At 40.6% G+C, this 24,663-nt stretch overlaps 1 protein-coding gene and 1 pseudogene across 2 annotated transcripts in view; both read right to left on the bottom strand.

The window, feature by feature from the left end:
- Nucleotides 1-14,057, bottom strand: part of LOC147022322 (uncharacterized) — a 41,696-nt gene extending 27,639 nt beyond the window's left edge. The window contains exons 1-2 of the mRNA XM_085890494.1: nucleotides 11,007-14,057; nucleotides 10,756-10,869 (exon numbers count right to left, since the gene is read on the bottom strand). Of these exons, the coding sequence (XP_085746620.1) occupies nucleotides 10,756-10,869; nucleotides 11,007-11,052 (160 nt within the window). The 5' untranslated portion in view covers nucleotides 11,053-14,057. The remainder of the gene's footprint in view (nucleotides 1-10,755; nucleotides 10,870-11,006) is intronic.
- An 80-nt stretch (nucleotides 14,058-14,137) lies between these two features.
- On the bottom strand, nucleotides 14,138-24,503 carry LOC147022321 (uncharacterized; annotated as a pseudogene). The gene is made up of 2 exons (XR_015061187.1): nucleotides 22,887-24,503; nucleotides 14,138-22,740 (listed from the first exon to the last, which is right to left on the bottom strand). The product of XR_015061187.1 is annotated as an uncharacterized LOC147022321 (transcript).
- Between the last annotated feature and the right edge of the window lie 160 nt (nucleotides 24,504-24,663).

Genomic DNA, 24,663 nt, shown 5'->3' with positions numbered 1-24,663 from the left:
ACATGAGACTTGCGCTTTTCTTGCTTGTGAATTTTCTGCACTTCATTTTTGACTGTTTGTCTTTTAAGTTCCTTTTCCTGTAACTTATACACATGAGACTTCTGCTTTTCTTGCTTGGAATTTTCTGCACCTCCTTGTTGGCTGTTTGGCTTTTAAGTTCCTTTTCTTGTAACTTACACACAAGAGACTTGTGCTTTTATTGCTTGTGAATTTTCTGCACTTCCTTGTTGACTGTTTGCTTTTAAAATTCCTTTTCCTGTGACCTATAGGCATGAGACTTGCGCTTTTCCTGCATGTATAGCATCTGTACTTCTTTTTTTCTTTGATGTTGAAGCTTGTTGTCATATGTAGATATGCCAGACTTTTGATCTTGCTGGTTTTGATTTCTCACATTTTTCAAATTGTTCATTGCATTCTTCAACTTTGTGTGTATTGCTACTCGATCTAGGTTTTTGAGGTACTTTCTCTTCATTTGCAATTTTGTGTTTTTTTTTGTAACAGACTGTCCTTTGTTGTTTTCGCTGAAGGCCCTGTCACACCTTGACGTTTTTACCAGCGTATGGCAAGGTCTCAAAATGTCTGTAAAACGCTGGCGTACGCTGAACTATTGATGTTTTTCAAAAAGTTTTGGGCGTATAATAACGTGTTGGACATATGCATAACGTATTAGTAACGTACACAGAACGTTTTAATCACATATAGATAACTTATACCAACGAATGCTGAGCGTGTTGTCAGCGTTCACAACCTATGCCCAACGATAGTCTAACTTATGCATAGCGTATCGCCGATGATCACGTGGTGGAGGCTATTCATATGCTGTGGCTCGATGATTCAAATCATAACCGCACTCGACATCAAAGTGTGAAGCCGCTGTCACACCTTGACGTTTTAGTCAGCATATGCCGACGCATGAAAAATTTGCCGAAGCAAGCTGGCACACGTCGAATACGTTATGGTAAAGTTTTGTATACGTTAATAGCACGCTGGCATACGTCTTTGTACGCTGGCATACGTCGGAGTACGCCGAGGTGTTAGACAAATTTTCCATGCTTGAAATTTTTCGACGTATGCCAGCGTATGACTCACACGTTCCGCATAATGCTGATCATAAGTTAAACACGTTTCACGATCGTTGACACACGTTACTTGGAAGTTCCTCATAAGTCGAAACACGTCGAGGTAATGTTTAAGTCGAAACACATGAATGAATGTATTCATGGCAAAAAAAATTGTCAAAAAAAAAATTCCCCACCTTCCTACCCAATTTTTTTTGTCCATGCAATAGGAAACAAATGTTTTGTTTTTTTTCGCCTTAACTTGAGTGCATTGATTGATGTCCATGAATTCAAGACAGATTCAGTTGTAAACATTTTGAAAGTTGCCAAGTCTATTGGTCTGAACTTAAAGGTTTCCTGACACGCAAAAGTACTGAAATTTCATTTATACATGTCCTATAGGAGTTTTTCATCGTGATTTCAGATCTGACAATTTTTTCACAATACCCATTCTGTAAAATGTAAAATTAAAAAAAACAAACCTCTTCGGGAACACCCCTAAAGATTCTCCAGAAAGGGGCGTAACCCACATGATGTCAACTACAGGATAACAAAGGCTGCACGTAAATTACTCGGGTTGGTGGTCTACGTGATTCTATTGGCTTGCTGTGTGTTTCCACATTTGATTGGTCGACTCAAACGCTTTGTTCATTTCTGCTTTTAAAAAATCGAACATTTGGTTTTGAATAATGGATGGCATGGACTTTCATTTGTCTGGTAACTACAGTCAGTGTGTGTGAGAGAAATGAAGGATTTTGGTCTGAATCGCATGGAGAATTGTCGGATAACGTAGTCGCGGGAGGTGAAGTTCAGGCAGCTGGAAATTAAATACGGCCTTAGCAGTTCGAGCCTGAAGCAGGACAAACATAGGAAACTGGCTATGAAATTCCTGGAATTCATGATGATCGGGAGAACATCGAGGGAAGTCTTGGCAATAACAACTGGTTAGACTAAATCCTATTCGTAATTCAAGAATGTAAATTTGACTTGCATACTGCTCGATATCAGAAATATTTTCGTGAGGTGACGTGACCAGGGCAGCACAGCGGACATGTTGCTCTGTGGCGAATTAATCACAAACAAGGCCAGCCCATGTCATCGGCCATATCTCTCCGCGCATAAAACGAAGCAATCTCGCTGTCCCTATACGATGAAAACTTGTGTACAGAACACACCTTGTGACACAATTGTCTCGAGTCGTCTGATAAATCTGACGTTCTGTTGCATTTTTATTTATTTTATTAACCTCCGCCATCGAAGATGGATGGAGGTTACTGTTTTCACCCCTGTCTGTTTGTTTGTGAACAGTATTACGGAAAAACTCCTGGACGGATTTCGACGAAACTTGGTGGGGGGATTTGGTATGGTCCAAGGATCATGCCATTAGATTTTGGACTTGGTCCAAAAAAACATTTTTTTTTTTAATTTCCATTTTATTTGAAAAATATTTGAATTTTTTTGCATTTCTCCATGTTTTAAGTGATTTCCAACCCCCCCAAAAAAAATTTGTTGGAGAAAAAAAAACCCAGAAATTTTGCAACTTTTTTTCAAAAAAATTTCTATTTTTTTTTTTTTTTTTTTGGCATTTCTACATGCACGTCGAGCTCGTTTAGTTTATTCAATCGTGATTCAGTAGAGTCTGATCCGTTTTGACCTACAATTAATAGGATATCAGGTTCACAAAAGTGACCCAGCAGTATTGGCAGCAGAGGTTTTGCACTCTACCGAGTGCTCCCCTTCTAGTTCCTACTGTCATGTCACACCAGTAGAAAACAATGAAAAAAAGAGAATAATATATAAAAGCTACAGCACGTCAGATTTATCGGACTAGTCTCGAGTCTAGACTCTAGAGATCTCGAGTCAATCCACTCTGTGCGAGTTTCTGTGCGAGCGTCAACGCTGCGATTCGCTGAAGTCCATTTTTTAAGGGGCGGGGCACAGCAAGTTGTGAATAGCTCCAGAAATGATTGAAATACTGCTCTAATTATCCCATTTTTGATTTTTTTTAAAAAACATGGGTGATTTCTTCACTTGGAGGGTCAAGTTAATATATATATATATATATATATATATATATATATATATATATATATATATATATATATATATATAACAAGTTTATTTTGCATGTCAGGGGACCTTTAAAGGGTTCAAATTATACTTGAGTGATACTGCAGTCTGTTTGTTGTGTACATAATGGATTTGAAGTTGAAATTTTGCCTTTGAAACTTTGATCATTCCAAGATTTTTTGACTGGCTGCTTTTCTTTCAGTTGCTCATTATCTGTTTCCCATTGATATCATCTCGTGTTCTGTTTTTCCAAACAATTTTCTATCATGATGTGTGTTTTTCAAGTTTTTTGTCTCATGTTGTGCCTTTTCTAAGTTCTCAGGTTCTGTGTTTCTGGATGATTTTGTATGACGTTCTGATATTCTCAATGATTTTTTTGAACAAATATGGGAAACTTTTCTCTGAAATGTACTAAACTTTTTCTGGCACAAAACACAAAATGTACATTTATGGCTGGCTAAAGTTTTTTTCATCCGCATATATTTTAAAACACTTGTCACATTTGAATGATTGTTTCAAACAGTTGTGTTTGTTCAAGTTTTCTCTCCTGGTGAATGAAGTGCTACATTTTTCGCAGTACAAACACGAATGTCTCTGAAAATTGACTTGAGATTTGTACGTTTTTTCCCACTCATGTTGCAAAAATAACTGTTTCCATTATATGAATGGGCTACTTGATTTCCAAGAAGATATGAACAGGTTCTTTCCCCTGAAATAAAAAATAACAAATTCACAAATACCAAATAAACACACAGAGAAAATATTTTGTGCCAAAAATACTGAAGTACCTTCTATGAATTTACCAAAAAACTTTCAGTAAATGACTTTTTTGATAATTTATTGCAATTGAATCAAGACAAACAAATATTAATTAAGGTCACATACACATAGTGCCAGTTTTATTGGTTGAAGAAATCGGAGTGGTGTTGTACATCACTGACCCGCAGTGAGAAACTGGCAACTTTCTGACATTATGTATAAACACTGCAGGTATGCCAATTATATTGCAACTGTTGTGACCATGATTTAAACCCAGTAGGTGAGAAGCATGTGATTTGTGAGTAATAACTGTCAGAAAGGAATATGTAAACACTTCATAGAGTCATCAGAAAAATTAAACTGGTATCAATATTGTCATACAATATGTTGTTTTATAGACCAACCTATGGCCTGCAAATTAGTATGGCAATCTGAAATGAAGGAACTGGTATCAATATTGTCAGTAAAACAAAATAGGAAAAAAGGCTTATTTTTTCAACATATGTTGTGTTATATAGCCTGACCCATGGCTTGCAAATTAGTATGGTAATCTGAAATGAAGGACAACATGACCACCACCATCTAGAAGGATGCAAAAATATTATGGAAAGTGACATCCTTATTATGCTGAAAATGGAAAGTGACATCCAGAGAGCAGATCATGTTACAGTAGCAGCATTATTAATGAATAAGTCAAATTACCATGCAGTATCATTTTTAGCTCGCCTGTTCGAAGAACAGAGAGCTATAGCGATACCCCCGGCATGAGCGTCAGCGTGAGCGTGAGCGTGAAAATGTTAAAGTTTTTGGTGCAAGTTATTTCCTTTCTCGTGTTTCTTTCTTCCACACTATTTTTTACTGATTACAAGGTACAAATACATATATTGCTTTAAAATTATTTGGATCAGACTTCACTGCAATGCTTTTTCGAAAATATTATTAGACTCGTCTTTGAGCGTGAAAATGTTAAAGTTTTTGGTGCAAGTTATTTCCTTTCTAATTTTTTTTTTTGTCCACCACACTTTTTTACTGATTACAATACACAAATGCATATATTGCTTTAAAATAATTTGGATCAGACTTCACTGCAATGCTTAATAAAAAAAATTTTAGACTAGTCTTTTAAAAACGAAAAATGTATAAACAGGCGAGCATTGGGTGGCTTTGACACCACTCTGGTTAGCTCGCCTGTTCGAAGAACAGAGCTATAGCGAGACCCCCAGCATGAACATCAGCGTTAGCGTGAGCGTGAAAATGTTAAAGTTTTTGGTGTAAGTTATTTCCTTTCTAATTTTTTTTTTATCCACCACACTTTTTTACTGATTACAATACACAAATACATATATTGCTTTAAATTATTTGGATCAGACTTCACTGCAATGCTTTATAAAATAATATTATTAGACTAGTCTTTTAAAAACGATAAATGTATAAACAGGCAAGCATTGGGTGGCTTTGACACCAACTCTGGTTATTTGTAATTATGATGGCATCACAATTATTACAGTGCATGTGCAATGGTATTTATCAACATTATGCAATAATAAATTACCTACCATCAAATTCGGACTATTAGCCGCAACTTTTTCCCTCAACTTCGACCTCTGCGGCTAAAATAACGATGCGGCTTGTTTATGGATTTTTCTGATGTTGCGGGTTTTCCCGATGACGCGTTCAGGCCAAATCAAGTTGTTGTCATCAGTCTCCAGTCTATTTTTAGATTCACATTAGGTTTAAAAACTGGTTTTGACTCTTCATGAAGTCAAAACTCACTGTAAAAGTCCTCTTCCTGCAGAAAGTCAATTAATTTTCCTGACTCATCGCAGAGAGGTCTTCTTACTTGGATCGACGTCGTTATTTATCTATATGGTATTTATATTAACGTTTATTACCTTGCATTGTTAATACTACTCTCAGTATCGATCTTTCCACTCTCAGTTGGCATTCTTACTGGGTTTTTGTTGTTCAGCAATTCCTTTCACACTAAATATTTGTACATGAGTGAACAAATCCTTTATTTCCCCTTCTCTGAGGGACTACACACTCCTTCCATTCTGCTATTGATCCCTTTCTCTGAGTTTTTTTTTTTTTTACCGATTATTACACTTCAATATCCCTCCCAATTATTACACTTCAATATCCCTCCTTCATTGTTGTTTATCTGGGTCACAATCAATGCGCAATGTGTTCAGAAGGGAACGCCAAACAGGGCTACACACATCTCTTAATATCTCTTTAATTTCCTGAGAATTTGTATCAACATCTTTCAAAATCAATGTTTTCACGACAATCGTCAAATAACATGTGATGTTTGTGGTCATGTACATATTTGACTGCAAATCTTTGTATGCACAAGTTCATTAAGTTTGCCTTGTTTCGTGTTTCCATCTGAGCTTATGATGCTGGGATCCCAGGTTCAAATCCCCCTTCCAATGTCTTTGTAATTCATGTAAGTTTACATTAGCTGGTATATGTGTCGTGAGTTGTTATCTCTATATGCGGGTTTCAGAAAGTGGGAAAGGAGTCCTCCAAGGTTTCGAAGTATCCACCTCCATTTTGCTAAGGGATCATAATTCACGGACCAAGGTGTGACGTTTTATTGTTCTCAAAGTTTTGTTCCGAGGGCTCTTGTAAGGATCGTCACTGAGCCCCAGGCAGTTTACGACGAGTTCGTTCATGGTAATATTCCCAGGGATGGTTTTTAAGATCTCCATAAGGTTCTTCATTATCATTCCTGTTGCTCCAGTTATTACTGTTAAAATTTTGGCATTCTTCAGCTTCCAAGAAGAATGCCAAAACTGTTTTGATTTCATTATTGAGATCCTGGTATTTGGTCATCATGATTTCTGCATTGATTAGGCCAAAAAATCGCTGGTTAGTGACATCTCAATTATCAATGCTGCCTTTTCTTTTTTGTATCCTAAGTACAATATCTGGTTGCAATGCTTTGTTTTCTCTGTTCATGCTCGATGGAAGCATCAGGTTGTATGTGACCGTCACTTCCTTGTTTTCAATGATCATTTTTGGTTCATGCTTCCTTGAGTTTTGTGAAACTGTGATATTGAAATTTCTACAGATGTCAGTGGACTACTCCACAAACCTTGTTGTGCCTTTGTGTGTACAGTTGTTCTGATATGAGTTTTTACATCCCGATAGGAGGTGACTCATGCTTTCTGTTTCTACCTTGCAGAACTTACACTTGTCTGAGTGACTCAGTCCTGCCATTTTCTTAAAACCATTCGTGTAGTGTCCTTGGTCTTTGGCATTTATTATGATTCGTTCTCCGTCACAGATGAGCTGAACTCTTCTTAGCCATTACAATGAGCCTTCCTTGTCTATGTCAATTCTGTACAATTGTTTTTTCGACCTCCCTGCAATTTTGGCATTTTCCCAGTTGTCAGTGTACTGTATATCTGTTGATATTTTGTTTTGTATTTTTCTTTTATCCTTTTTTATTGCTCTCATCGGGGCTGTCCGTTGCTGTTTCTGTTTCATATGTGACATCTTCCATTTGCACCGGCTTTTGGAAATCTTTTGCAAGGTGTGTTTGAGATACCTTCTCTGGCTTGCTGTCTTTGTGTTTGCATACAAATTGGATTCGATAGTCTGTTGAACTTTTCACGTACTCAGCCAGTCTGACTTGTCACTGTGCACTTGGTTGAGTTACACCAGGCCGCTGCCTCCTTCTCGACTTGGCATGCACATTCTCAGGATGCACTGATTTTTGCGGAGCATTTTGTGGATGGTGAGGTGTTTTCTTGTTTTGAAATCTAATTTAGTGATTTCTGATTGTGGCCAGTTTGTTATTCCACGGCTGAAGAGGATCACTGGGACTGCAAGTTGGTTTATGGCTTCAATTTTGTTTCCTGGAGCGAGGCATGTTTTCAGGATCCACCTCATTCTACACAGGTGTATTTGGTACTGTAATTATTTTGCACATTAAAAGCCCCTTACTTGATGAAACCCTCACTTTCCTTGAAATCTTCAAAAGTTTAAGTATGTCTTAGTGATGTTTTTAGCCATCTCCATATGGGGGTATCAGAAGGTGGAACGGAGCCCTCCAAAATCTCGGTGTGTGTGTGTGTGTGTGTGTGTGTGTGTGTGTGTGTGTGTGTGTGTGTGTGTGTGTGTGTGTGTGTGTGTGTGTGTGTGTGTGTGTGTGTGTGTGTGTGTGTGTGTGTAACAGCCCAATTATTATTCAGGATTCCGTTGAGTGCTACACGTTGGCTAAGAGAGTGGAGAAAGTCAGTAAACTTTGTGTGGAGTTGGCCTTGCATACCATAGACAGAGTTTTGAGAATGCAGCAGGATGCCAGACTGTATCGAAAGCACGAGCTATGTATGTCCAGAGAGATGGCCCTGATCTCATGTCTGACATTGAGGGCCTCCATCCATTGATGGGTGAGTAGAAACAGCATACCCAAGGTAGAGGTGTCTACCTCTACCTTGGTCTGAATCCAAATTGATGAGATTGTGGGAGAAAAGGAAGGATTTCATATCGACTGTGATGATGGATTCCATGACCTTGCTGATTCGAAGAAAGCTGATAGATCTGTAGTTAAGGGGATCTGTTGTTGCACTTTTTAATGAAATGCAGTGATGTTATCAGATTTCCAAGTCGATGGAAAATGACAGGGTGAAAAGAGCAGATAGAGGATGTGCCAGAGCAGCAGAGCAGGTTTTCTTCTTCTTTTCTTCTTCTTTTCTTCTTCTTTTCTTCTTCTTTTCTTCTTCTTTTCTTCTTCTTTTCTTCTTCTTTTCTTCTTCCTGCATATGGCAGCTTGGCTGCCAGATAGCAATCATTTTGTTAGGGCGCGACTCTGCCGCTGATGCTGTGCCCCAATACCGGTACACTGGTACTCATTTCACCGACCTTAGCAGGATGACAGGCTGAGTCAACCCCACCTGGTGTTCATTCAGCAGCCAACGGGGCTCGAACTCGGGACCTTAATATCCCAAGCCAGCCACCCTAATCGCTAAGCCAACACGAGGCTTCAGAGCAGGTTTAAAGGACACGTGAGTGAATGTCATCCAGTCCAGTTGCAGAGTCAGAGTTAAGGGTTGAAAGAGCCTTCTCCACATTCTCAGGTGCAAAAAACACCGAGTATAGGAGCAGTTGGGTACGACAGGGAAGGATGGGTACTGAGAGTGAGGGGTTGTGGACACAAGATTTGGAAGCAAACACAGAATTGAGACATTTGACCTTGATGACAGTTGGCTGTGATGCCATTTTAAAAGAAGGAAAGGATGGAGTGAAGTATACACCAGAGACAAACTTAACCAGCTGCCACCAGGTTTAGGAGGAGGAAGACAAGTTTGAAAGTTCATTCTTGAGGTTTAACAGATGTTGTTTTCTGGTTCTCCTGAAAGTGGACACACACTTGTTGCAGGCTTTTTGGAATGCACTGAGATTCCCTTTGGTCGGATTAGCCTTCCAGGAAGAGAAGGCAAATTGTTTCAGAGCAACTGCCTCACCACAGGATTCAGTGTACCATGGCTGGGAAGAAGGGAAGGATATTTGAAGACGAGATCGAATGAATCTGTGCATGTGTGATAGAGAGATAGATAGATTGTGTGGAATAATTCCCAAGCTGAGTTATATTAACATCAGGGGCAGTAGATATGGGAGACCAGTTCTGAAGAGAGATGGCTGCTTGCAGTACCTGCCAATCTGCCTGAATGAATGGCAGACTCGCCACCATTGAAGTAGCTCTCTGAGAACAGCCAGAGATGTTGACTTTCACAAGCATATGATCAGATCAAACCAATTGGAGCAGAGGAAGAGCAGGAGACATTTGCGGGAAAGTCCTTCATCATTAAGACTGGAAGGGAGGATTTACCATCGGGAGAAATCCAGTCACAGATTAATTCAGTCCCTTGAAGTCGCTGAAGTGCTATGGCGAGTGACAGAGGTACCAACACCCAGCCAATTTGCATGGTGACAACTTAAATTGCCACATATGAGGAAGAGAGAGTTGGGATGAATGGTTAAAAGTTTGTCCATGTTGTCTGAGGGAGATGTAGATGGAGTCCTCACTGTTAGGATGGTACACAGACGAACAAGAGGTAGGAGTGGAGGGGAAGTCGGAGCCAGAGGTGCTCCTGGGGATTTGGGAGGTGGAAGATCAGTACAACAGCAGTGAGAATTGAGGTTTTGATGTAAAGTACAACTCCGCCGCCGGGGCGTGGTTCACAACCTCTCAAAATGGAGGAATCAATAACCGGGGAGAGACACAAAGGAGTCAAGGAGTTTACGTTTTGTATCCCACCGATAGTCTGGATCTGCATTCGGAAATTAGCCAAAATCTAATCAGCTTGTTCATGTCATCTACTCAACTTATCCACCAAGTTTCATCCAAGTCCATCGACAACTTTGTGAGATATCGTGCTATATATCGTTTTGGCCCTCTCTCTCAATGGTGATGAATCACTGAAAAAAATTAACGTATCCGTTTCTGGATCTTCACCAAAATCGAATCAGTTCGTCCTTGTCACACACCGAACCTGTGCACCTAATGTTGTCCGAATCCATCCATAACGTTTTTGAGATATCCTCCCTACAGACAGACAGCCAAACAGACAGAGGTGAAAATATAACCTGGTGGTCTGGTACCACAGAGTGATGGAGGTAAAAAAAATAAAATCAACAATTATTAAAATGCTTGAGAGTCACAACAAAAAGAGAAAGGTGAGAAGTGATGAGCAAAATAATGAGGTACAGGGATGTTTTATATATATATATATATATATATATATTTCTGGACACTTCTGTGCGATTAAAATAGCGATGAGTGTTCCGTCTGCAGACAGATCAATGCAAGCAGGTAAATAACTCGACTCGTCTCGGTGTGTGCCCGCACGCTTCTTACCATTACCAACACCCACGGATGCACCACCACCGTCAGCAGTCTTGGATCCTCGCTCTTGCGAGATGATAGCAATGGCCGCAGCCTTGGCCTTCTCCACAATCTGGAGAGATATTTCTGGTTCATGCAAACAGTGTTAGTTATTGAAAATTGTTTTTGGGAAAGTCTCTTCAACTCCATAAAACACTTCTCTTCGACCTAATAAGCTTTGGGAACCCAGAGAGGGCAAGACAAGGAGACATTATGAGCATTACCTTGCAAAGTGGCTTCTGAGAAGTCCATGGCCATTCGTCTTTTCATGCAACACAAGAGACAGAGATCAGGTTAGAGACAATTGGTAACACAATCCTCAGCCGAAGACCTCGAGGCCTGTCTGAAGTGCACACAATGGTTTGTTAAACCGATCCTTTTACTCTTGACTTTGGACTCACCGACTCTTTTTGTGGTGGTGCATCAAATAGCAATGTTTGATGAAAAAAAAAATGCGATAAGAACATGATCTCTTGTCGTGTGAATGTACTGTTTGTCTTGCAGTGTAATCCAGATATTTATTACACAAATAATATTAAGCCTCCCCTTGCAGCATAGGGGAAGGCTCATTGCTGTTGTCGGGTTGTTTCTACAATTGGTGCCCCCAATTGCGACCACAGACTTTCTTAGACCCCGAGGAGTACTAAATAATCATTTGTAAAGAAAAAAAATTCTTCCCGCACTCTCAACACTCCAAATTTCCAAACTGCATTAATTTCCGAGCTAAATCTCAGAGCCAGCTGGGACTTTCGGAATGAAAATTTTCTTTAATTATGTAAATATAAAGTACGTGGGGTTGAACGAATGTTTTGGCCTTGACCGAATTTTAAGGTCATGACCTAATTCTAGATATTTTTTACCAAAGCTCGACTGAAGTTTGGCTGATCGGAACGAAATTGCCCTCACGAGATAGACAAGAGCAGCGGTTCCCAGACTTTTTGTTCATGACCCAAAATTTGAAATCACATTTGCCTCGCGCCTCAAATGGTGGGGTTATTTTTCAAGTTTGGGTCACTACCTTGGGTTTGGGAACTCCTGGCCTATTGCAAACCACATTCAAGCTTAATTTACATCATAGCTCTCCGGGTTAAAGCTCAAGGTCTTACACCCCTCGAAGTATTAAACCACCATTTAGGTTTTTCTTTTTCTGCCAATGTCCGAGGACTTTCAGAATGAATTTTTGCATCAATAATGGGAATGCAAAGTATACGGGATTGCCATAATTTATTTTGACATTGACCTAATTTTAAGGTCATGACCCAAGTGTAGACATTTTAACATTTTTCAATCAAAACTCGACTAAAGCCTGTCCGATCGGAATGAAATTGCCCTTTTGAGATGGCCTAGAACAAAGCGCATTTACTCTCAATTTTCATCATTCCCCTCCGGATTAAAGGTCGAGGTCTTACACCCCGAGACGTACTAAACCAAAAAATTTTCTGCCAAATTCCGAGCTGTATCTCAGATCCAGCTGGGACTTTCAGAATTAAAATTTGCATGAATAATGTGAATCAAACGATTGCAGGGTTGACATTTTTTTTGGACCTTGACCTAATTTTAAGGTCATGACCCAATTAGACATTTTAACATTTTTCACCATAACTTGACTAAGTTTTGTCCAATTAGAACGAAATTGCTCTTTCGAGATAGACGAGATCAAGGCGCATTTCCACTTAATTTACATTATACCCCCCTGAGTTTTTAGGGTCGAGGTCAAATGGTGGTCTGAACAAATTAACGCGTTTTTTTTTTTTTGTCCTGGCTCAATTTTGCCAATGCGGAATCTCAGACCGCTTGGCCTTCCAAGATGTTCTTGCAACATAATAGCGTACGCATACTCATCATTTAAAAAATTGATTTCACTCCAACTGCATGTACAATGTGTTATCTCCCACAAGTGTTACAATTGTATTTGACAAGATTGTTTGCCTGAAACATGCTTTCTTAACAGGTTACCAAAGCTTTTGTAGTTCGAGTTCGACGTGTTGAGATTTACATGGTGGGACCTTTCCAGGTCCTGCAATACCTTCACAGCAAATGATGGTGATGTATGTAACACCTTCCATAGAGGTGAGATGGGATGTTTGTGCTGTTGCCATTTGAATACTTTCCTCGTCATCCTCGGTTCAAATCCCCTGCTGCGTTGGTTTTGTCCATTACATCATGTCTTTGGTCATCATCGTTTGTTCGTTCATTCATTCATATACATGCAGCACAAAGCTTCGGAATAGCATCATTGGCTGAAGGCACAGCTGTGCCGCTGATAGTGCCCCTTGCTGGTTAAGGCAAGATTTTAGAATTTCGCCAGTGTCGGCGATAGCTCACCTCACATTCACGAAGGACACAGTGGGATCATTAATGCCCACCAACAAATACCAGCAGATGGGATGCCCAGTTTAACATCCACCACCGAAGGACGTTGATGGATCACTCAGACTGTGAAATACCGGGATGACAGTTTATAGCTGGGTCGGGATTCAAACCCAGGCTCGACAGCTTAGCGGTGATTGTGTGTACCTCTCATACATACTTTCATCCCTTTTGGCACTCATGCAGCATATAAGCCTATACAAGCTCCTCTACAACTACAAATGCTACTCAGGTAGTCTTTGGTCCAACACACCTTGAAACGAAATGAAATAAATCAATTTAATACCCCAAAACCCAAATACCGCAGTTCAAATTTGTGGCCGATTCGTTCAAGGAAAGCCTGGTGGTGGTTTGCTTAACATCATTGGGTCTTGAGTTCAAGCCCGTGGCAAACCATTGAATTAACACCAGGCGGGTTGACTCAGCCAGCTATCCTTCCAAGGTCAGTACCACCGTGCTGATAACTGGGCTTTCATCAACGGCACACCCATGCCCCCAGAAAATGACGCAGCCAAGCAGCCACCGGCTGCATACTAATAAATAAATAAATAAATGTTCAAGGAAACTCAAACCAGAAACAGCAGAGAAATTTGGTCCATCACACCGACATATCAACAAACTTTTCCACCTTCAAACGTGTAAATATAAATGAAATAATTGTGGACCAATTACATCCTTGCAGTGCATACAGTTTACATCAGATGAATTGAAGTTCTGAAATTGCATCCAAATGTGACACAATGAAGTGATGCACAGCCACGAACATACATACCAACTGTGTGTGCTGGACACCAACTAGGTTCTGGTAGGAACGTAGATCTCTTTCTCTCTCTGCTGTTCCGAACCATTGGGCGGTGCCATACAATGAATGGACTGCAGTTTTAGCATTGTCTTTTCACCGGTAAGATCTTCCCCTCCCCACCAATCCCCTCCGAACCCATCTCCACCCTTCCTCCATGCCCCTCCCAATATCTCCAATCTCACCTCCTCCCAACACCCCCCACCACCCTTTCACATCGCCTTACCTGGTACATCCTGTTCTGAGTTGAGGGAGTGGCATGAGCTCACATGGTAACTAGCCAGGATACATGGTCACCATGGTAACTGTCACCATTTTGAGTGAACTATGTTTTCCAAAAATAGTAAATTTCACTGAATGTGTAATATTTTAAGTGCAGCTTGTGGAGGTGAGATAAAGTATGTCTGATGAACACTTGGACCAGAGGATAATTCTCAGAGGTGGGTGCGTGCAGTCGACATGATCCGTGAAAAGGTGAACTCGCGACCCTGCTCTTCGTCCTGTGATGGTGCCTCTGATCCACTACACCTGTGGATCCAAGTCTGCTTTGAAAAGTGAAACTGGCTGGTTGGGTGGATAACCGAGCTCAGAATTGGCTGCTAAACCTATTTCGGTCTTGCGATTTCGAGAACAAAACAAACGTATTAAAACATAGCAAAAGTGAAAGGGTGGACATGTGTTCATGAAGGACCTTTTGCATAGATGCAGGTGTTGCTTGGCTTCATGGCTTTTCCTTGGTGCTGTGCAGGTATTCTTCACCTACACAAGGACTTTCACGTCATGTGTCACATTGACAGCACTATTCATCTCACCGCCGTGTGCTTATTATCCAAACCTCCTCGACCTTGACATGAAACACGATGCAGATAGAACAGGGCCGTCAACAGGCTCACCATAATCGGATTGATGTAATCGACCTATTTCACTTCCATCACCATGTCATCACCTTACCCCTCGAGGTTACCTTCGCCACCGCAGGTGAATGGAGGTGATGCTTTCACTTGTGTTATTTGTGAAATCAAACAGTTGCAAATATATTGGTTAGTCTGGACTTATTACTTGGAAAAATTTTTTTACCAAGTGTGTTGGTCTGTAGCGTTGGTTTGTAACACGATTGGCTAATTTAAGCAATCGGTCTGAATTTTTTTGTGTACGTAGGTGACCAGCCAAGGACTGCAACGCAGAATTTTGGTGAAGATCTGAATCCAGATCCGGACACGAGTTATTTAATTAAGTGATTCTTCACCGTTGAGAGATGGGGCCAAAAACTATGTACATCATATCTCAAAAAGTTGCGGATGGATTCGGATGAAACTTGGTGCAACAGTTGGGTGTGTGACGAGGACCAATTGATTATATTTTGGTACAGGTCCTGATCCAGATCCCACCTGACAGTGGGATACAAAACGTAAACCGTTCAGCCTGGTGGAGGTACACGCTCTGAGCGCCGTTCGGTTTTGCCAAATGTCGCTCTACAAATGATTTTTCATTCTGTCCGTCAATCGCCTACAGGCCGCATTTTACTGTGATCTTCACAAAACACAACCATCTGGGTGTGTTGAGTTACCAAGCAGCTGGCTAGCACTTTCCAAGCCAACTGTTTGTCAACTATGCCTGGTGTTGGCTTAATGCTTAGGGTGGCGGGCTTTGGATCCTTGGGTCCTGAGTTCAAATCCCGCTCAGCTGTTGAATTAATACCAGGTGGGGTTAACTCGGCCTGTCATCCTTCCGAGGTCGGCAAAATGAGTGCCAGCATGCTGGTACACTGTGTCAGAGTGGTGACCCGTCTAGGATTGTGCCCAATAGCCAAGGAGACTGCTAAGGCAGCACCAACGCTCTACACAGAGTTTGGTCAATGGATGTTTGTCAATGGTTTTTGAATGGAGTGCTTGCTCGAGTTCTTCCTGGGGTTGTGCCTCGTCCGACATATTTGTTTACCAACACCTACATATTTGTTGTAGATGAGAAAAACAAGCCAATGAGATTTTGGTTAGTCCAGATGCAGATGCGGCCTTGCAGTGGGATCCAAAACGTAAACTGTTGAGCCTGACTGAGGTATGTGCTTGAGAGTGCCATTATTGTCTTTCCATGTATTATCTCCACTGAAGCTTGTTCAAGTACATGGGCAGCCTCAGGATCAATATAACAGGTACTGTGTGCTCCAGGCTGTTGCATCTCGATTGCCTAAAATGAGAATAAAACCAAGAAAAAAAGAAAAGTAATGAAGGAACATAGATGGGCTGGCAGGATACCCGATAGCTTTACATAGTCACCAATAAGCTATCAAGCGAGGGTTCGAATATCAACACAGCTATAAACTGTCATCACCGTTTCAAAACGTGTGTGTGTGTGTGTGTGTGTGTGTGTGTGTGTGTGTGTGTGTGTGTGTGTGTGTGTGTGTGTGTGTGTGTGTGTGTGTGTGTGTGTGTGTGTGTGTGTGTGTCGTCCCTCGGATGGATGTTAAAGATCCCACGGTGGCCTTCACGAAGATTAGTCGAGCTATCGCGGGCACCCTGAACAAATTCCAAATTCCTGGCCAAACTACTGTCGAACATCAGGCCAGGCGGTTCGTGAAAGACTTGGGCCAAAAACTCACGGCCAACCCCACAAGAACGTGGGAATAATTGTAGTAGGGGACTCAGACTGCCATGGCATGCAAAATTAGGGTTGGAGGTCACACTTCTTGCTATACTCTGTTTCTATGTGTTTTTAGGTTGGTATGTCCATTCCTCATAAGGTTTCAGAGGTCTGCTCATCAGACACTCTTGCGAACAATTTCTGTGGGTGGAAGTTTGAAGATACGAGAACACCTAAATGAGCCAAATAATTAGGGGTAGGGGAAACTGAAATGAGATTTTAATGCATTTATTTTTGTTGCAATACATGCATATTAGGTATCATTGGAAAGAGCTAGGGTCAAGCTAAATTTTGATAATTTTTTTTGATGACGTCATCAATGATGTCACTCGAGGCCAAAAGGTCACGTATTTTTGCCAGAAGTCAAAATATGGGAAATCGTGATGTAATATGTTGTGTTCTAGCCAAAACAAAAGAGAGTGAAAAACACAAACACCATTAATATAAGAGTACATATACACTAAGTTTTTGGTATTAAGAAAAGTTACATAAGTACAATAGTTTTCATCTCAACTCATTCTGACAAAAGTGCAAAATCAGCAAAAATGTCTTAAAATGTGGATTTTATGAAAGACGAGAGACTGCATTTTTTTTTTACAGTAACATCTTTAATAACATCAAATATTAATACAATAAGGCTTTATATGCATTTAATATACGATTTAACCCTTTCATGGCTAAAATTAACCCTTTTTATTGTTTGGGTAATGGTTCAGTGTGCAATTCAGTCGTCAAAACTTCACATTCAATTTCTTGGTCCTATAGGAACCAATGACCAAATGTCAGTGACACCGAGTTCCAATCTGCTCATCATAGTAGTTCTGACTTAAATATTCATATCAAATAGTCCTCATCCTCCGAGGTGAGATCGCAATTCTGTGGATCTCCGCAGCACTTGCAGGCAATGGTGCATTTCAAGCCGGCCATTCTACATAAACAGCGTCCTTTGCATTTACCTTTCTTGCAGTTACAATGGGTTTGAACTATTCCAGGTTTTGAGGGTTTCGTCATTCATGTGGCAAGCAGGCAGCCATTCTTTTTGGACCTCCCAAATTTACAAGGGTCAGGAAGCTCTGGGTCTGGCTGTGATGCACATTTGCATATTGTGGTTTGGTGGAGTGAGCTGAGCAGATGCAGCAAGAATGCATCCTCTGTGGGTGGTAGAGAACAAATATCTCCCTTCTTCGTCATAAAAAAGTGGCAGCGTAGTTCATCTAATGTGCCTCAAAACTCCTTGTTGCCATATAGTGCTAAGAAGAAATTTCGAGCTGAAGAGATAACTTCTGTAGATACATCTAAGCTTTTACCATGGGTTCCGTATTCTGCGAGAGGTCCAAGTATCTCGGTGCATTCAAAGGTCACTTTGAGGGCACGTTTTTTTCCAATACGAAAGGGATAGCTGACTGTGTCACACCCACTCAGTATGTGTGTGGTCAATAGCATTGCTGTGATATCCCCTTGATATTTGGATACAAGGTAATGTGCTATTGCATGACATGGCAAGTGTATATCTAATCTCTGGTTCTGAGGTCCAGTTGTGGTTTTGTGAACCCACAATTCCTTTAAGGATGACATGTTAGAACTGTAAAAAAATTCCCATGACAATAATGTCTGTATCATTGGCTTCTATGACAATTCTACTACAGTTTTGTTCCTCTATACTGTACAATGCATGGGCAAATACTCGTGTGTCCACCTCCTCATGAGCTGGGCAAACCAAACACGGTGGTTCAGTTAGTGAGTGTTGTGACAACATTATGGCTGGTCCAGGTGTAAATCCACCGACGATCACAATGCAGTCATCCGGGATGGTATGGCACTCTTGTGCCCAAGATTCGTAAAGATACTGCAGCAGGTTCCTCTTGTTTTCCCGTTTTCCAATGAAATGTTTCCATTGTGGTACGGGAAGAGAGCGGTGCGGAACGTATGTTCTTGTTGTCTGAGAGGCTTTTTCTCTACGATATCTTTCTTCATGTTTCAAGCTATCGGATGGACTAACGTCATATCTATCTCCTATGACATGGACGACATTGCATCCTTCTGGCCTCATGCTCGTTATCTTTGCCAAGTATCTGCGCTATAACTGCTCGAAGTCAGCACTACCCATGTCCCTGTACCGTTGAACGAAGGCCATCATATCGACAAGTATACATATTTTCTGATCAGAAACTGGTCGGTTTTCCTTTTCCTCCCAATTTGAGCCCATGATTCCCTTCAATGCGATGAGGTAATCTGCTTTGTTCCCCTTCCGCATAGCATAGCCAGAGGGATGGTCATCATCTGGGTGAAACAGTGAGCTTGGATACTCTGCCCATTCGTGGGAAAAAGCATCCAGTTTCTCCTTTTTGCTAAGGTTCTGAGCAAAACACAAATTCCTTATAACAGCACTTTCCTCTATGTAGAGTTTCTTGGACTTCAGGGCAGGTGAAGCAGTTTTCTTTACCTTTTCAATAAAGGTTTTCAAATGAACTGACTGCACCTTTTCACTGTTGGACTTTTCTGCATTGTCAAGGACTGCCAGTCCCCTTTCGTTTGCTTGGATAAGTTCATGTGTTGATGTCAATTGTCCTGTGGAGATATTTACCAGGTCTTCACCAGAATAGCTGAAAGGATTGATCATTTTTCTCTTTCACTATGTTTAGGATTTTTCTGACGGTTTTTTTTTTGTCTTTTACTGCAGAACTGTCGTCGCTTGAGGTCTGAGCATCAGTGTTGTTCATGTTGGCCATTCTACGCATTTGTTCAGATACTGCTGTGATGCCAGGTAGAGCTTTTAGATACTTTGAAATGGTTGCTGGTTGTTGGGTAATACCAGTGAAAAGTTTTGTTTTAACATCTTTATTCTATGTCTGTTCTAGTGCCATGTCTGTCCAAACTCCATTGAACTTTCCTTCCTTTTTTCTTACCACAAAGTTACCATTTTTGAATTCGGTCTCAATTGAAGCTGCTAAATTCTTCATGGCATTCAGATAGTGTGGCAAACAAGATTCATATTTAGAATGTCCAGCAGACACTAGGTATGGGAGGATCTCTTCGGCTGCAGCAATATGCAGGTCCCATATGCCAGCCCTCTCTGCAGAAATGTACCTCTTCAGGATAGTTATCATTTCTATGTATATAAGCCACAGTTGACTTGTTGGCGAAGTGCACTTAGTCTTCACAAATTCATCCATCTTCTTCATAACATCATCAAGACTGGCCTGAGCTTCTTTACAGGCACGCTGGACGTCATGATCTTTGCTGCTATTGACTGTCACATATCTTACTCAATTGGATGGACAAAGATGATTCATCAGTGCCAGTGGACTTTTCCACCACCCAGTCTTCAAAGGCTTCCCAGAAAAGTGCATATATAGCATTCTCTACAAGAGTGTGAGCTCACAACATTTGATAATAATCTTTTCCAGACATTATCTTGTTAGCAGTGCCTGGCAAGCACACACCACCTTCAATGAAAAGGTCTTCTAGTCCAGTTCCTTTCATCAGTTTGCCAATTGCCCCTTGAAAATTCATTGCAATGTGAAATCCACCCATTCGAAGAATAAGGTGGTCGTACTTTGTGGGATGTTTCTTCTGTAATGCCAGAACAATTTCATAGATTGCTTGATCGCATGTCAAGACACAGAATTCTTGGCCCAGATCTTTGGATACAGTCATACAATAATCTACTGACTCTTGAACATCATCAGGATTGGTTGGGGAAAGAGGAAGAAATGGACCATAAGCAATCACAGTAGCCTTTTTACATTTTTCAATCTGCATTTCTTTGAAGATTTTCCAGGATACTGCATGCATTTCATGTGTGAGATCTAGTAAATCAGTGGAATCTGTCATACATAGTTTGAACAGAATATTGAAGCCCTCTTCCATTTTAAATCTGTTTGTGTCATCTGGGACTAGTTTGAGCCCAAGCAAGGAACAACTTTTCTGTCTATCAGGAAGGGTGATCCAACTTCTTCAAGGTTGAACAGGCTCCGTGTCTTCAAGGGTCACTGAACGGGATTTTTTTTGAGCGGAATGCACTTAGTGCTTGATTGGTTTTCTCTGGTGGCGTCATTGGGATATTGGTAGATTATATGTGTGGTTCCATGAGTAGTTGTTCCATCAACAGTGTTCTCATGAAAGTCAAGATTATCAATGACAAACTGGGTGAAAATATCTTTTGCAATGTTTCCAGGAATGAAATAGCCTTGCTTTTCTATCTGGTCATTAGCTTCATTTGCCATGGTGGATATATATCTCTGTGCATCGTTATAACTGATGCAGTTACCAAATCTATTTAGTAGGGTTACCATGTCCTTACTTCGAGTCTGCTTTATGATGTGCACAGCAGTGCCAACATGTTTGGGAGTTGCTATTTTAGCAATGGCAGCACATATATCCTGTGAAAGGTCGAGCACTTGTTCATGCTGTTTTGCCTCAAGCACAACACGGTCATCAGGACCAAGACCACTGTCTGCATCAGTCAACATCCAAGCAATGTGGTTGTACAAGTCATTTGGGACACACTTCGGTGCATATTCATATGATGTATCCATGTTTACTTCTGCAGCATCCACTTACTTCAATCTCTTCCTTTCTTCACTGGCTATTGATTTAAGCTGTTTGCAAATGGCCTTTGCAGTATGAAATGACTCGGAAGGTGATGTATGGGACTGTTGAGGTTCAGTGGCAGTTTTGTCAGTGTCAAGATCCTCCTCAATGTATTCTGATTCTTCCAGGCGACCTTTCAGTTTCTTAACTTCTGTGAGGACTGTTCCCAAAGCCAACTTGGAGGAACATAAGAGATTCGAAGTACCGACCTGGGGAACAATCATAATTTGCTCACCATAGTGGTTCTGAAATTGTTTTACAAGCGTATCACTACGATATGACATGGCATGTTCCACATGCTTCTCATCCAACCACCTACGAAGCATCACGCAATTGCGAAACAAAATAAATACAACAATCACTGAGCAGTTTTGCTTCAATCGTAGAAATAAGCCACTGAAACCCTTTTTCATAGACACTCAAAGTGTCAGTAGTGTTGATATCTGTGGGGCGTTTGTTCATTAAACTATTCAAACACAACCTATGATACCTAAAGTCATTTGCAATCATGTCCGCACAGCCTACGTCACAACCTTGAATCAAATGTAGCATTCGTTCATCATTGAGTTCATTCACTTTATTCCAAATTGATAACTGTCTATCCTTTGTGGCAACCAAAATCAATTGGCGATCTCCTTTTTTGTCTCTGACTTTACCACACACAAAACAGTTCGTTTTGAAATCTAACTGTCAAATTTCAATTGAGTAGATGTGCAGACGGGTTCTTCATCCATATTTGCAATGTTTGTTTCGACCATAGGCTGTTTTTTATCAACCGTTTTTTTATTATTGTATGTACTTCGACACGAACTGTGAATCTTAGGAAGTTTCTTGAGAAATATGTCCTTACTGCTGACATCATCTCAGAGACTGTGAGCAACCTTGTCCATTCGATGGGATAAAGTGTACAGTAATGAGGGATAACCATTCTCTGTGACATTTTGAAGAGTACACGATGTCTTCTTTTGACAAATTATACAGGAATTATAATCTGTCCCATCACTTGGCGACTTCCTTTTCTCACCAATTGGAATAGCCCCTTCCTCCATTGTGTTGCTGGGATGTACCAAAGGTACATATACCTGAAGATGTGTGAAATGTAGTAGTTAAGAATCAATATACAACTCTTGAAAAACTATGTATTGGAGGGCAAAAATAATAAATCTTCAGTGCTTAATTCAACAAACAAGTGATCATTGGCCTCACGGGCCACTATACCATCGAGTTACAGATCAAATGAAATTATAATTTATATACTACAACATGTACTTGGTCTGTAAGGATGAATGCTACCTGCATGACCTATATAGCTGCTGGCTCTCTTGCCTGTACATCACTGTTGCTATTCCTGACATCATCCATGTCACATGCATGGGTATGTGTACCTGCATGCATACCTACATTTTTTTTCAGGCACCTTTTCAAAAGCTGTGCTATTTATGATTCGAATCAAGTTCATTCATATGCTTGTTTAAAACTACTTACCTTATGGTTGATATTAATTTCTTCCTGCCATTGTATGGTTTTGAATAATGGACTCAAGTGGGACTGAAAATTTTCTGAAATCAACACATGATGCGAAGGAGAGATGAATAGCAATTTACCTCCAATTACTGAAGAGTGCTTTGTTTTAAAAAAAAATATGGTGGCCTGTTCAAGAGTACTGTTTTTTTTATATTTGCAACTACAATACATGAAGGCTTACCTGTAACATTATGATTAATAAATGTAGGCCTATACTTGTGGCCTTTCAATGTATTTAGTTCCAGCATCACTCAGCTCCAGTTCAGGAAAGACTATACTTTATTGAAATGTCTGAAACTGGCAAAGGGTTAATGAAGGAATGGGTTAATATACACTTCTGGTGAACAAACATTCATTCTGATATCCATTTGTGTCTATGCAAATGCTTCACAAGCTTCAAAATAAAACATAATTGTATTTTTCAGAAAAAGCTGAAATTTGACTTTTTTTGCTTATTTTGCATATTTTGCATATCGGACTCGATGGGTTAATCTGAAAACTATAATACTTATGCAATTTTTCATAATATAAAAAAAACTTTGGGTATATGTTGGCTTATATTAATAGCATTTGTGGTACCCAGACTCTCTTAGTTTGGTCACAGCACCATATTTAATATCACTAATATACCCAGATTTTAACTTGTATCCAAAATCTATGACCTTTTGACCCCAAGTGACATAATCGATGACGTCATCAAAATTTTATTAATGCCAAATTGTAGTGTGGGCCAACCCCTTCTCAATGATACCTAATATGCATGACTTTCATCACAATTACTTCATTAAAAAAAACTCAATTGAGTTTCCCCTACCCCTAATTATTTGGCTCATTTAGGTGATCTCGTATCTTCAAACTTCCACCCACATAAATTGTTCGCAAGAGTATCTGATGAGCAGACCTCTGAAACCTTATGAGGAATGGACATACCTACCTAAAAATATATAGAAACAAAGTATAGCAAGGTGTGACCTCCTTCAAATGTTTAGGGCTCTGGGTCCCCTACTATTGTGGCCTGAGAAAAATGAAGGAACATAAATGAATTGCATCGCTAATCATCTTGAGACTGAAGCAAAAATAAAGTAAAAGGTACCCACTAAAGAGACATCTCTACACTTGGATAGTTGGCAGTGTTTAGGGATACATAAACATGACAGAAGGAGTTAGGGAAGAGAAAGGGTACTACTTGTAAGCAGATTCATGTTGGGGGGGGGGGGGTAGGCTTAAAAAGAAAACATTCCACCGTATTTGCATATTAAGACTCAATTCCTGAATGTTTGGCAAGTTGTTACTGATCATCAAATGGAATCAAAAAGGAAAACAGCGGGACCAGGTGCGTGGCAACGTTGAATCGCTTCAAGGCATAATCTTGGTGGTGTAATGGTTAGAGCGTCCACTCTGGGTCTGGGACGTTGATGGTACGAACCCCGGCCGAGTCATGCCAGACTAAAAATGGAACGTGCTGCTACCTTGCTCGACACTCAGTGTCTAAGGATGGAGCACGGACAAGCAACCAATCGGTTGGCAATAGGAGCGCAGGTTGTGAAGGGTGGGCCTCATGGCCTCCTCCTGCATCGAAGTTCCTTGCAAAGGAACCCATTATTATCACCGCTATACAAAATAGCACCCTCAAAATAGTGATTGTTTCTGGGGTTTGTGCAGCGCAGGCATGACGGGTTGAATCGCCGCCTCCTGAACCGAAGTTTATTGTGTACAGTACCCAAGCCAGCCTGGGGTGATCAAAATGCTATAAAAAATATAATTTTTATTACATACCAGCACGTTGGGATTCTCATGGGATGCCCATAGAGGATTCTCAACGGGGTCGGGACGGAAAGGCAAAAATGCAAATGGCGTCTTCTGTCGAGCTGGCAAGCTGGGAGAGCAACTCATTTATATTTCGACATCTGATGCAATGTAAATGCTCTAATGGTGGTGAGGTGTTCCATTTGAAACTG

The sequence above is a fragment of the Eptatretus burgeri genome, chromosome 8 (assembly GCF_056783735.1).
Source record: "Eptatretus burgeri isolate ZD-2024b chromosome 8, Ebu_testis_v1, whole genome shotgun sequence".
Classification (NCBI taxonomy): domain Eukaryota; kingdom Metazoa; phylum Chordata; class Myxini; order Myxiniformes; family Myxinidae; genus Eptatretus; species Eptatretus burgeri.
This window is presented reverse-complemented; position numbering and strand designations above follow the sequence as displayed.